General features: G+C 38.3%; 1 protein-coding gene across 3 annotated transcripts; it reads right to left on the reverse strand.

Moving 5' to 3' along the window:
* Positions 1 to 1,372: 1,372 nt before the first annotated feature.
* On the reverse strand, positions 1,373 to 13,632 carry KIAA0408 (KIAA0408 ortholog). Of its 3 annotated transcripts, none has more exons than XR_006182620.1 (7): positions 13,394 to 13,632; positions 9,351 to 9,548; positions 6,347 to 6,688; positions 5,945 to 6,024; positions 3,899 to 5,258; positions 3,024 to 3,124; positions 1,990 to 2,074 (listed from the first exon to the last, which is right to left on the reverse strand). XR_006182620.1 is itself a non-coding variant. In XM_042893022.1 (6 exons), exons 2-6 carry the CDS (start codon positions 9,483 to 9,485, stop codon positions 1,901 to 1,903), a joined length of 2,091 nt encoding a protein of 696 aa, XP_042748956.1. In that variant the 5' UTR covers positions 9,486 to 9,548; positions 13,394 to 13,632; the 3' UTR covers positions 1,373 to 1,900. The 3 variants fall into 3 exon arrangements, 1 of the variants encoding a protein (XP_042748956.1); XR_006182624.1 differs by having other exon boundaries at positions 3,024 to 3,221; XM_042893022.1 differs by lacking the exon at positions 3,024 to 3,124 and having other exon boundaries at positions 1,373 to 2,074.
* Positions 13,633 to 14,114: the final 482 nt, after the last annotated feature.

Raw genomic sequence — 14,114 nt, forward strand, 5'->3', positions numbered from 1 at the left:
GCCTGAAAAGTTACTGATCCTACAATAGAGAGTACATTGTTCAGAACACATAGCTGTCTGCTTTTTACTCTGCAAAAAGGCAGTTGCATACAGAAAAGAAGAATAAGGCCCTGAAAAGAAGAAAAAAGGTGAGGGATCTCAGCATGACTGGGATTAGACAACATATCACTATCAGATTAAGCACAGCTAATTTTCCATATATTGCCAAACATACAATTCACTAGGACAAAAGCCTACGCTCTCTCTGAAATCCTTTTTACATTCACATATGAAGATGCACGTATTAATGGAGCTTGGGATGATTTTTGAAACTCCTTTGAACACACTATATTTCTCCAGAAGAAGAAGGAAATTTGCAGGACAAGATTAAGCTGATGTTGAAGAAGGGCCTCTTTACTCCTTTTCACCTAGACATGCTGTTTAGAGGTACCATTTATCATCGTCACTACCCTGCGCATTCAGCAACAACCTAGAAAAGGGTGCAAAAAATTCCAGGATGGACACCATCTTTTCAGCAAGAGTCTGGGCAGCATCTGCACTTCTTTCACACTGTGGGAAAGAACAAGCCAAGCTCTGTACGCATCATTGTGATGGCCCATAATACTGACTCAAGTGAAGGCAGTAACACTTCCGATGCCATTTGTTGAGAATTTCTGGCACTACTGTGATGAGATCTCGATGCAGTACTTCCATACTAGATGTGGATGTTGCTAGAATGCAAGTAAACTTCATTACTGACTGTCAGAAGTCAGTTAGGGAGCAGCATGCTGCTAGCAAGCGGCTCAGGCACTCCAGTCTAGGAGGAGAATAAAAAAGGAGTGTGTCTGCAGCACTGGGAACAACAGTCCTTGTTCTCCTGCCTTGAGTGAAAAGTAAACAAGTCCATTGTTTTCTGACTTTGCCAAACCTCAAAGTATAATGCTAGAAGAAAAAATAAGTTTTGCAGAATTGAGCACATACAACCCTTTTCTTCCCTTCATAAACTGTATGTTACACTAGTTGGAACTGCTGAACTGTTTACAATATGCTATATATATAATGGCACGCTTAAACATTTTAAAGAGATCAGAACATTTCAGGAATGTCTCTGGTGTTGAAAAAGGCTGTGTATTACAAATCATATAATATTTTAATTCAGAAAAAATATGTTTGGGTATTTTGACCTCGTCCTATAAGGGTTAGGAAACTGAACAAGGATGCCATGAAGCATGACTGATAAATCAGTCGAGCCAGTCTGCTTCAGATACATATTGTGCAAGGCATTATCGCTGCAATTAGAGTCACAAAAATGCATATTTAGTTTTTGTACATTAAATACTACACCTGTGAACCTATGTAAAAGATATACAAAATATAAATGTCATCAGGACTGTATATTTCAAACTTTTATAATAAACACAAAGTATATATATATATGTTGGCATATAGGTTGTAATTTCAATGGCAACACTAGCACAGTTTGTCTCTTCTAAGTACAGACCTGTATACTTCTTAGTCCAACACATGCACTTACAAACACATGATCATGCATACAGCTTTATGTTCTGCTGTTTGCAGAAGAGTCAGAATATACAGCACTATACACTGTTTCAACTCAAAATTGATTGGCGAAGTAAGAAAGATGCCACTCAAAATAAATTCTCTGTGAGCTAGTATTCAAAACAAAACAACAACAACAAAAAAAACAAAACAGGAGAAACCGGGGGTATCATTGTTTCCTCTCAATAAAAACACTGAAGACCATGATGATGACCTAAGATTCAAAACATTTTGTCCAGCATGTGATGGAGTCATTCTTGAACAAGATAGGACAGTGTAGATCTGGTTGCTACAACACATACCGAACACAGTTATAATGAGGTGCAGAGCTTTCACAACACCATCCAACCCATTTCTGGGTTCAAACTACTGAGGTCTCCGACCGAAAGGAGACAGACCAGTTGTACGCTGTCCTTCTCACAGCTGGAGGTGCTGATGGTGATCTGGATGCCCATCTGGAAGGTAGACGTCTATTTGCAGGTCGGGCTGGCCGTGAGAAACCCTTCCCATTTGAACATTTAGCTGGCACAGATATCTAGAACACAAAAGCAACCATCCTTGATTTAATGAGTTACAGCAGGAAAGTCCTTCAGGGAGTGCACTGGGAATGTAGGAAGACATTCAGGGTGACCACAGAGCAGGTGGTCTGAAGCTATTAAAAGGAACAAAGTAATGCGCAGAATGCAAAAGAACAGGCATTTCTATGTATAGGAATGCAGAGACAAGTGTCAGACACAAGGAAAGAGACAAAATGTTAATGCAAGTTAAAACTGAACACCCATTTTTCATTTCTCTTCATTGTTGGAAGTCTTGTGAATGAACTCTCAGCATCTTAAGAGTACGATCTACATACTTTTTAGGTAATTTTTGATAGCTTCCATTTCAGCAGATGCATTTTGCTAAGAACTCTTTCTATTAGTACAGCACAAAGCTGTTTACAGTTGGTAAATAATTCAGAATGATTATTTATTAATGCAGTGCTGTGCCTGCATGCCAAGCCTTATATGTACAGGACAAACAACAGACCTTGATTTTAGCTACAGAAATATAAATCTGAAATAATAAAGATAAAACTCCATGCTTCATGCTGGGTGTAGTTTTTCACATCTTTGAAAAGCTGCTGAATGGAACCCCCTAACCAAGCAGTATTCTACTCACTCTTACTTTATGCAACATAAATGACATCATAAAGTGTGAGTCTACAGAGAAAATAATCCAACTGGATTAGTAAAGTTATTCTGGGTTTGCATCAATGCAAATTCAATCATTCATCATCATTTCTTCCTTACATATTCATTGATGAAATTCCATTTTCCTATCAAACTTTCACTGGATGAGAAAGAAATCAAAGGCTTTATGTATTTTCCTGTGCTGTAACAAAGATGCTTCTGCTAAGCAAGATGTTGCATCACTGCAAGGCTGACATAAAAATACGCAGATTAAAATCTACATGCTCACATTCTCAGCTGTTTAAATCCACATACCTCCACTGAAGTCTGTGAATTTGTGACAGTGTAAGGCATACCAGATGACAGTCTGAATCCGTCTAAGTTTCTCAGCTCTAAACATATTTGCCTTCTTGTTTCTGAGACAGTGAGGAACACATTCATTTGTGTTTAGGCCAAGGAGCTCTCCAGGAAAACAGATTTTTCCTTCTCTGAGGCCTCTTACAAAATCTGTAACTTATAGTTTATTTAAAAAAAAACAAACATCTGTTTCTATTTTCATTAAGAAAGAATGTTGGCAAAGGCAGCACTTTTGCAAATACAATTCAGCCAAATATAAATTAATTAGCTATGCCATACTCTTCTACTCTTGTGAGCATATACTTGAATTCATAGGACAAGCGTGGAGATGTAAGTGGATGTCACTTCATTCCTGAAAGCTCTAAGAATAATACAGCTCCCATTTTCATGGTCAGTTCCAAGGAAATCCTGAACCAAGCAGCACCCACGACTCTGAAGGATGCTGCCTCAGCCATCTAGAATTTTGACATGGCAGAGTGGTCTTAAGTCATTTGAGAAGGTTTATGAAACAAGTACCAGCTAAAGGAAGAAGGGAGGGCACTAATATCTGATTTTCAGTAGTTCAAACCCCAAACTGCTGTTAACATCTAGTTTTACGTAGCAGCAGCAAAGGCTACAATCTGGCACATAACTTCACTAGTCATGCCTACTTACATACTTCTGCCCTCTCAAGACTGTTATTTTTAAAGGAAATCCTTCTGATTCACCTAGATCCTGGCCTGACTTACCAGTTTTTATGTAATTTTTTACAGTATCATGATAGTCTGCCTCACTTTAAAACATGAAGCTAAGTATAAAACGGATTTTGTTCTTGCCATTCTTCTGAACCTTACCTCTGGTAACTTCTGTCTCTCCTTTCCTTGCTTCAGTTGCTGCCCAATATGCCTGGCTGAATTCCTCAGAAATTCCTGTTTTCCTTGCTCACTTGGAAGCATTTCTAAACACTGATTCAGTGTCTCACAACCTCCATCAGTGGATTCAGAGTTTGGCCATGCCCACTTATCTTTGCAGTATTTTGCATTACATGGAGAAATCACTGCAGATTTTTCATAGTTTTTCAAAAGCTTTTCAACAACACCATAGTTTGATCTTGAGTCAGCTGAACGCGGGCGACCGGATAAATTACTCGGTCTCCAGTCATGCTCATGAAGCATGTGCCTGTAACCACTAGTATTTGAAGGTTCATTTACTTGCTTTTGTTGTCCTACTGTTCTGACAACTTTGCTGGGGTTGCTAGTTTCTTGTTCTTTTGCTGCAGAGAATTTGGGATTTGAAACACAAGATGTATCTACCGTTTCTGTCCTGCTAATAGCAGAGTCACTCTGTGGGCTGCAGGGTTTGTGATCTAATGCTGTTCGAATCACCTGGTTTTCTTGTGAAGTATTGTTACGTTTATCTGTGTGAAATACAGTCCGGTTAAACTCATCAATCTTTGCTGCTAAAGTTTCATTTCTCTGAGTCTTTCCCAAAGTACAACTGGAGTCTCCCAAAAGATCATTGTGCAGGGCAGCAGGGGCATAAAAGTCGTTGCTGTAATAAGGACTGCAATGAGACTTGGAATTTTGTTTCTGGTGCATTCTGTTACTATGAGCCATATTTCCATCTGAACAACTCTTCTGGGCTGACAGTGGGGAAGGCTCATTTTTACTGTCTTTACCAACATCGTATGCCCATGTATTGTGGCAGAAACTTGTCACAATGCACTCATTTTTGGTTACAGGTATTGCAGCAGTTACCACCACAGGACCTTTCCCAGCCTGCTCCTCATTTGCATAGGCCATTGCAGTTTCATTTTGTTTGATAGATGAAGGATTTGTCAATTTCCTTCCACTCCTACTGTCCTGAACCTTGCAATTGCTTTTGATGCCTGGATCTCTCATTGGTGCTTCAGAAAGCTGTACAACCGTAGAAAGTGAGTTTGTTAAGTGCCGAGAAGTGCTTCGTGGAGGAACTGGTGGAGCTTCTTTCTGTTGCCAAGGTCTGAAAACCTCTCCTCTGTTGCCAGTAAGACTACTGTAAGACATATCCTTCAAAACCTTGGTGGAGCTCATCAGATTCTTCCTATTATTATGCTCCTCTGTTACAAATGCAACTGAAGACTGTGATTCATTGTTGGACAGATGGTTCATCTCAGGCAGAATAACCGTGTTTTGGGTTTCTTCAAACTCCCCCAGGAAAGGAACTGATTTCATTCTGGACATAAAAAGATAGATATTTCAGGGGTGAGCACAAAGAATATTCCCTAAGGGGACTTCAGCATGGACTCATTCTATGAGCAGGTATTTTATCACTGGCTGCTTAAAAGGCTTTGGCAGCTGTTTTGCTACAGCTGATACAGTTTATTCAGAACAAACATGATGAATTTGAAGAAAGCTCAACACAGAGAATTTTGTGTTCCCTTCCCTTGCCACTAAAACTATTTGCTTATTTTCTTAACTATCCTATAGCGGGGATTCCTTGTCAGGCATTCCTTGACACATTTCCAATATTTAAGGCTAAATCTGGGATTAACGTAAGAAACTTCCCAGCCTAATATAAAATATTCTATAGAACCACACAGCAATCAGGGCAGACAAAAATATCTGCTCCCTTTCCCAAGCCTCTATATGGACATTATAAACAGATACAATTTAATCTCATACGAATACTTACCTCATTTTGTAGGTTCTATAAACTTCATTTTACTAGTAAAGTGTGTCCTGTATCATATTTCAGAACATTTCATTTGAATGATTTATGCTGTCTACTAAAAGACTGAGAGGACAGAAACTGATCGGCTGCTGATAAATTCAAGAGCAACCCTCCCTTCAAAGTAAACAGAAACATGGACTTGTATCTGTTTTCTTCCTCTAAGATATAGAGTCCAAATATGCCTTTACCTTCTGTGGTTAGACTTCTTCCGAATTTCCTCTTGATAGCTGCATAATTCTTCACTAACTCTGGCAAGTTCTTTAAGAGCCTTTGTAAATATAAGAATATTTTTTTAACATAAGCCTTTTAAATAGCATCTCCAGAACTACTTTGAAAATTGTTGGGATTTTCATTTAATAGTCACAGCACAGGAAAGCAGTGTAGGGAAAGATATAAAAAAGGTTATGAACTGAGGTAAAGTGCATGCTATAAACACATTTAAACAGTGAGAAGACGCACATCATCAGTAAACTGAGGAGGAAGTAGAGACAGCACCTCGCTGGGAGAATAAAATCAGGTTAATCCTAGCAGACTACAGCTAGGGTATTTTCTTCATCCTTTTAAGTGAAACATGCTAATACTTTACTTACCACATTGAGATCACCAATATAGCTCTTGGCATTTTTCTTGGAATTTTTGATGCTGAGGCTGTCTTCAAGTTCCTCATGGTTCTCAAAGGCCAGACTGTTCATTAACAAGGTATCGTTTTTTCTCTTGGCTCTGATTTCTTTGCATTCAGGTCCTCTTTTACTCAGCAAACTCCCTCTTTCCATCCCATCATTTACCACATTGTGTTGATAGTTCAGTTCCACTGTGTCACTCTTTTCTGAAGTAGGAGAATGCATGGACAGCTGCAGCATCTTGCTCTGAATAGCCTTGTTGTCGTGGACATTCATATTGTTCTCTCTTCTAAGTTTTACCTCCTGGTAAAGCTAAAAAAAAGACAACAGAACCTTCTATTAAATCACAGTACTTTGATCAACTTTTGAAAAAAAACCATCCACCACATATTAATTTTCTATTTCGAATAATGTTTCACTTGGTAGCACTAAGTAGAAAAATTTGATACACTTGTTAGTAGAAAAGTGTTGAGTCACACAGCATGATAGTCCACAGGATGTTATTGTCACAGGATGTGGAATGGGAGGTTGCTATTCAAATCCCTTTGCCATGGTTTTAATAAATGGCTGGCACACATAGGATGGGATTCCAAGAGATCTCATGAGGACAATGTCCAGCCAGAGGTTGTATGATTGCCTTCCAAGTAATATTAGTGCATTATATTGTGAATCACAGAACCACAGAACACAGCTCTGACAGGCTGCATGGGGAATGAGAACAGATGTGAGAGAGGGCTCTACGTCACAGCCTGGTAAACTATATTAGTTTAAGAAGGGGAAGTGAATTTTCAGCACATACAGTGCCATCTGCACTAAAGCAGACTCTTCTGGTTCTCAGACAAATGGAATTCTTCCCTATGACTTCAGTGATAAATCAGTACTCCAGAATGGTACTATTTGGCAATGTGCTGTCACTGTCCTATTTTCTTTCTACCTGCTGAGAACCAGTGGCTCTACTAGTAAATGAAAAGGTGCTAATTCCTGTCATCCAGTATATACAAACCAGAGTACTGTGACAAACTACAAAGTTGAAAAAATAGCAGCATCATAAAAACCTCTTATGCTTACATTATTATTTCTAGTGCCAAGAATCCCACGGCTCCTTATAAACACTCATTCTTAACTTTCTCTTATGAAGAAAGAACAGAGTAGGCACCTCCAAATAACCACCTGCCTGCTCTCCTGTTGTGCACTGTCCTTTTAGAAGGACAATGAAAAAGAATGACAATGTGAAGAACACGGAGTCATTTCATGAATAGTGCTGTTGATAAGAAGTACTCTCATATTCAGAGACTTGACACTTGACCTCTTCTGAGGCTTTCAAAATTCACTCTCAAAGCCCAACTATTCAAGAGATCTGAGGGCCAAACTTTGTAATATCCAATAAAAGAGAGCCTCATATGGATTCAGCACAGATACTAACAGGGTGCTAATTCAGCAATATCATCTCTTAAACCATCATAGGCCCTTCTGGAGAGATCCTTCAATGAAGTTCATATTTGGTGGGCTGAAGAAAATTACCAAACAAAATCACAACCTGATAAAGTAGCACAAGCCTTGTTTAGGAAAACCCTCTGCAGATGACAGCATTTAAAAAGGGATCTCCCCTTTTCTCCAGACTTGTGGCTTTTTGTGAAGAACTGCCAGGAAACTGAAATCAAGGGCTGCCACAGTCATAGATTAAAAAGGACCTTAGGATGTCAATAACCTTGGGGCACCACCTCTAGTACTGTCTGGTTCTGTATTTCCCCTCAAATCCATTTCATTCTTCATCTCTTTCCTGACAGCACAGAAGCATCCTAACACAAAAGACAGAATGTAGTGGGGATTGGCACACCAAAGTTTGTAAAAACTTCAGGGAAAAGACAGGAGAGCTGACATGAAGTAATACTGCATGCGTTGGACACTATGGCTGCAGTTCTTTTTTCATCTCCTACTTCCATGTGAGCAGTCTCTGCCACACATTCCTGTGTTGCTCAGCCACAGGGAGGTGTTGGCAGAGAGCAAGCAAAGCTACTCCATGTGTATATTAGCATGAAGAATGTGGAAAACTCGGTGATGAAAAAGCTTGTCTCTATGTACTGCCAAAGCAGATTCAATTTATGTGTTTCAGGATGCCAGAGGGTTCTACTCAAGTGACAATTTGGGGATAAAGAAGTAACAAATAATTATCTAAATTATTTCTGGAAGGAGACGCCATAGAAATGGCAGAAAGTGAATGTTTGTTAATACGTGTAAACACAAGTGGTGCGAGGGCTTTCATGCTATTTACCGTAGCCATTTTCTCTATTAAATGTTGTCCATAAATGGAACAGGTTCTCGACAGAACAATTCAGCATCATACAGAGATCGATATATCACATTCTTTTTAACATTACTGTTTATCCTACCAGACTTGTGCCAAGTAATGCCTTTTTTTTTTTGCCAGAGAATTGATACTTTTTTTTGTCACTAAATACACTTTTTCCTATGCCTCATATATTCAGATCTATTTAGCATGTCTGTACTTGCAAAAAGCATGTATAAAATGAGCACCGTGGCTCAGTGCCAGAAGAACTGGCACAAGTATATACAGCCAACAATACAGCAAACTTGACACAGAGTTATGTTTAACCTCCTGCTTCATATTTCTGAATATTAAATGAGCAATTGCAAATACTGATTAATCCCAGGCTCTGCATCCTACAAAATCCCAGTGACCGACAGGAAATAGGATATAACTCAGAGAAAAATAAATTAAACTGATCTCTAGTCACTGAAAATACTTAAGTTATTGTTATATATTAATATTATTATTTATATATATATATATTATTATATATATTATATATATTATATTATTATATAATAATAATATTATATATTATTATATAATATAATATATATAATATAATATATATATTATATATTATTTAGATATATATAATTAATATATTTATATTATGTTAGTGTTCAAAGCTTTGTTTTAAAGTACCTCTTCAATTTTCTTCTGCATAACTTTCCATTGACATTCCCATTCTTTCCTCTCATTGTCAAATTTTTCCAGCAGTTCCATCTTCTCTTTATTCCAGTTCCTCTCGGTGTTCTCAAGTTGTTTATGCACGTCCATGGTTACAGTCTGTGTAACAGCAACAAGACAGCTCTGTCTTTCTTTTTTTTCCCTGAATGTTTCCTGAAAGATTATCAGAATTAGTCTTGTCTTTCATTCTAGCTTCCAGGAAAAAACAAACAAGCAAACAAACCCTAAAATTATTAATTTAAATGTGCATGCAGAAGACAGCAGCGCAAGACTGCACAACATTTATCTGCAGTGTGACAGGAATACGGAAGACCTAAGTGTTGTAGGACAAAACTCCAGAAGGAAACAGATCCAATCTGAAAATGAGAGGGTGGATGCACAACCAGCATCACAGGATTCACCAGTGTCTTCCACATCAGGCTGCGTACCATGGCCTCTTCACATCTTTGCTGTTATACCTCGCTGCAAGCCTGCTTTCCTTGAAATCTGACTCTGCGTGATACTGAGTGGCAGATCAGGACCTTGGGATCCTCTAAGGTCTGCCCTTGAGGGTGAAAGCTATATTTACGTTTGTTCAAAAGACAACCACAAGTGTAAAAGTATCATGTTTGCTGATGCACTCTTTTCACACAGGCATTTAGCAAGAGAGAGACCAAAAATCTTTTGGCAATTGAAGACCGTAAACTTGATACACGGGAAGAAATTTCTCATGGCTGTATGGATGCTTTAGAATACATTGAAAAAAAAAGGGAGAGAAAAGCTAGAAACAGGTAACAAGCACATACATGCAGTAGAAAGCATCATTCTGACTACAGGCCTCTATTAAGAGTTTATGTACTTTGTATGTATTTTTATGTACTTATGTACTTTGGATTCACAAACACACAGCATAAGGAAAAAGATAGGACCAGCATAGGGAAAAATGGAAACAGTTATCTGATAGCACTAAATCAAACTTATTTCAAAACCTCACTCAGAACATTTAACTCATTTGTGCTTCAGTTTCTTGATCCTTTTCAGAAGTCATTAGTTTCTTACTAAGTGTTGATGAAAAATTATTAATATAACTACTAAATGTTTTAAGTACTTTGGATCTGCTCATTTGACTTTGGAACAAAACAATTACAGATTTTATGGGCCTAATACTCTTCCTGCTTTGTTAGGCTCACAATAGAAGTTCCAGTACTGCCAGGACATTCACCATGCCAGAAAAGCCAAATCTACACTCATTCAGTTACAGTGACTTCTGCAGTATAACAGCTGGTACATACCCATTGATGCTCAAGTCATTAACTTTGTGTCTCCAAGCATGCTGCTGTGTCACTTAGGTTGGGCTGGAATCTAGTTCTAGTTACAAAATGCCTCTGCACTGCTTTGGTCTCCTTCCAGAAGCCAAGTGTACAGGCAGGCAAATGAACTACCAGAGAGTGAACAAGGGGTCAGTTCTGGTTTGCCTTCTTGGAATTTGTTCACTTCCCTGACTGATAGACAGTGACTGTCAGCTCACAGGAACTGCCCATTTTGCCACCCACATCTTCTTTGATGTAGTACATATTCACACTTGAGCTTCACACAAAGCTCTTCCTCATCCCATATTTTATTGGGTGAGACTTGTTGATTCGACTGTGGCTACTATGTAATCAGCACTTACCAGTGTCTGCATTATTTCAGCTGACTGGTAAGTTGATGCCAATCCTAGAGTCAGCTTTTTTCATGAGCAAGTGAGTAAAGCTCAGCTGAGAGCAGAGGGTACTCAGGTCTTGGTGCCACAGGAAGTCTTGCTGCAGCATCTCACCTGGCAGGCATCTTGGGGCCAGTCCTAGCCCGCTGACTGTAATACCATTGACCCCAAGCACCTTGGGAGTGAGGAAGCAGTCACCAAACACCTCTGTTAACCTGTTTCATAGCAGCATAGTCCTGTCACCACGTAACTTGTTTTTGGAGCTTACTCTTTTAATATCTTATTCATACCTGTCTGGGAGCTCTGAAATGATCATTTGCCCTTCTTCTCCCTGCATAAAAATGCATGAGGCAGCTTTTCAAACACCTTAAACTCTCTAAATTAAGAGCTGCTCAAAGACAACACAGCATTCTCATTATAAAAGAAGTTAAACACTTGTTCACTCACAGGTTCCTAGGGAAGATGGCCAGGCTACAGAGATGCACCTTTCCAAGCCAAAACTTTGGGCCAGACTTCAGCATTAACCAAAAACAACTTACAAAAGAATTCCACTGCACTTGAGATCTGTTGCAATCTAAGCATCTATTGCAAAATAATTTTACAGCTGTTTCAATACTTTCCCACCTTCTTAGTTCAAAGGTTGTAATTTTTATAAACAAGTAACTTCTCTACTTACTCTGCTTCTCTGAAATCTTCAAACACGTGTCAGAAAGAAACAATAACAACAACAAATACGTCAGCACTGCAAAATCACAAATTAGAGAGGCTGGCACAATCTGTCTTTAACATTAAGGAATGGCGATTTTACCAGTGCTCCATTGGTAATAATGGCTGCAATTCAATCAACAGCATATTACTTGGCAAGCACTAAAGACTATACATCATATTTAATTTGTATGCATATAAGAACAGATATTTACTTCTTTCAAGCACGCATATAATATCAAAGAGGTCCCTGGTGGTTTCTTTGTGCTGGGAGCTACTACTGCTTAACAATTTCCAAACTGTTTCATGCGATGTTGTAATTATAAAAACAATTGGAGATAATCAAAATGCAATCAGGCCTTGGATGTTGTGAAGAGGTTAGTTATAGAAGTTACAGGTAGTTTCTTGTAGCACTAAGGTTCACAAAGAACTATTGCTGCTTCTTGTTCTCTGATATTCTCTGTATATAAACTCTCAAAAGAAAACTGCTGCTATTGTACAATGGGTAATTTCCTCAGACAGTTTATCTCTTGTTTCTGTGGTTCTGTTTGCTTTTTTTCTTTGGCCTTTATCGTTTATTTGTTGATATATTTTTTATTTGCTTGCTTATTTATTTTAGTAGTTCTTATTTGTAGTTCAGACAGTGTATCCTGTCTGTCTGGTGCACCATGATGTCCCCATGGGTATTGCATATGGCTTATGCAACACAAAAAGATGTCAAATGCCACATTTTAATCAGCCATGTGGATCTGTGCTCTTGCAGTATTGGCATATTCTGCATGTCCTAGACAAGGTCAGAAGCTCATTACAGCAATCAACTTCAAGCAAATAATCAATTTTGTCTACATCAGATGCATTTTTCTCTTAACTTTCCCTTTAGCTCTACCTGCTCTCAAGAAAAAAAATGACTTAAGCTGCTATTTGACATTACTGTTAGTATTCCCCTATGTCTTACCTGCATCCTTTCTATCTAACTATGCACAGCAGTTTGAAATCAACTGCTACCAACTTCTCAAAATAATCTGCAGTGACATCATCTGGGGAGACATTAGTTTTCAACAGAGATTAATTAGACTGGTTTTGCACAACCATTTAGACAAAAAAATCTTCCACTGAGTTTACAAAAGACAAACAAAAAAAGGCAATTGGCAATTAAACTATATTTCCAGCAAATTCCTATCTTTTCAATGACTAAGACAACCATAGAGGAATTTATTTGTTCAACTGTAAAAGAAAGCCGTCACAATACTGAGCATTTTATCATTAGAAAGAAACTGCATTTGAATGAGAATGAAAGAGAAGGAGTGAAAGAGAAAAAGGGATGAAGAGAAGAAAAAGAAAACAGAAAGAGGAAAAAGAAGGAAAAAAAAGGTCTCAAAATGATACCTGTTGTCCCTATTCTGTTGATATATCTGTGTCTGTGCTAAAAAAAAAAAAAACAACTGAACTAATGCCAAGTCTTTCTCTAAGAATAAAGAATATGCACAAGATTCATAAAACACCAGATAACATATGAATTGCAACATAGAAGAGATATTTAAATAGCAATTAGTAAATTGCAGGGTTTTTAAATTTTAATTGCTCAAAGATTTCAAATAAGCAATAACCATACCTTTCATGGAATAAAAAATCCTTGAGAAGGTTTTCAGTCCATTTCTAAACAGCAGTGAAAGCAAGGAAATGCATAGCTAGCTGAGATCCAGTTCTGCAAATCTTGATCTTTAAAAGAAATAAGAAAGCTAAGCAATATGCAACCTTTCAGTTGGGCAGCATTTACAACTGTCTGTGAATAACTCCACAACTTTTGCTAACTGAAAAACAGTTCCGCTCAGCATCATCCCAGCAGCTGGCTTCCACGTGACGTCAGTGCATGGAGGATGGCTTTAAAGCCATATCTTCCAACCCCCAGCTCTGTAACTTTATATCTGCTCATATTTTGTGTAAACAACTCCAAGTCCAGGACATTTTTAGGCTTTATAGTGCAGTCCAGTCTTCAAAGCTTGCCAAAGCAGCCAGTGTTAACATTACAGCTATGACAATAGGCAATTCTAGGTTGCTTTTATTAGAGTCCACGTTGAGAAGGAAGATTCTTTTCTGCCTCCCAGCCCCAGCTTCCAGGGTTATACTTTTTGGTATGATCATTCAGAGCTTTGCAACTTGATCTCGTAAACTGCTTTGTAAGGGGAGTGTGTTTAAAGCAGCAATTTTGTTGGTTAATAGCTATCTGCAAGAGCTAAAAGCAAACCACACCTCCCTAAAATCTTTTTTCTGCGTTCACACACTAGCACTTAGAAAGGGCAGAATTACTAGGCATTGTGTAATCCTACTTTCCT

Source organism: Lagopus leucura, unplaced genomic scaffold, assembly GCF_019238085.1.
Source record: "Lagopus leucura isolate 7727_CA_CO unplaced genomic scaffold, USGS_WTPT01 Super-Scaffold_73, whole genome shotgun sequence".
Lineage (NCBI taxonomy): Eukaryota > Metazoa > Chordata > Aves > Galliformes > Phasianidae > Lagopus > Lagopus leucura.

Bases quoted from the DNA above. Each gene is read 5' to 3' on its own strand.
- KIAA0408 (XM_042893022.1), bottom strand. From the start codon at position 9,485: ATGGACGTGCATAAACAACTTGAGAACACCGAGAGGAACTGGAATAAA. The intron at 6,689-9,350 runs GTACTTTAAAAC...TCTTTTTTTTAG, and splicing joins TGCAGAAGAAAATTGAAGAG to CTTTACCAGGAGGTAAAACT. The intron at 5,259-5,944 runs GTAAAGGCATAT...TTTTATGTCCAG, and splicing joins AAGAAGTCTAACCACAGAAG to AATGAAATCAGTTCCTTTCC.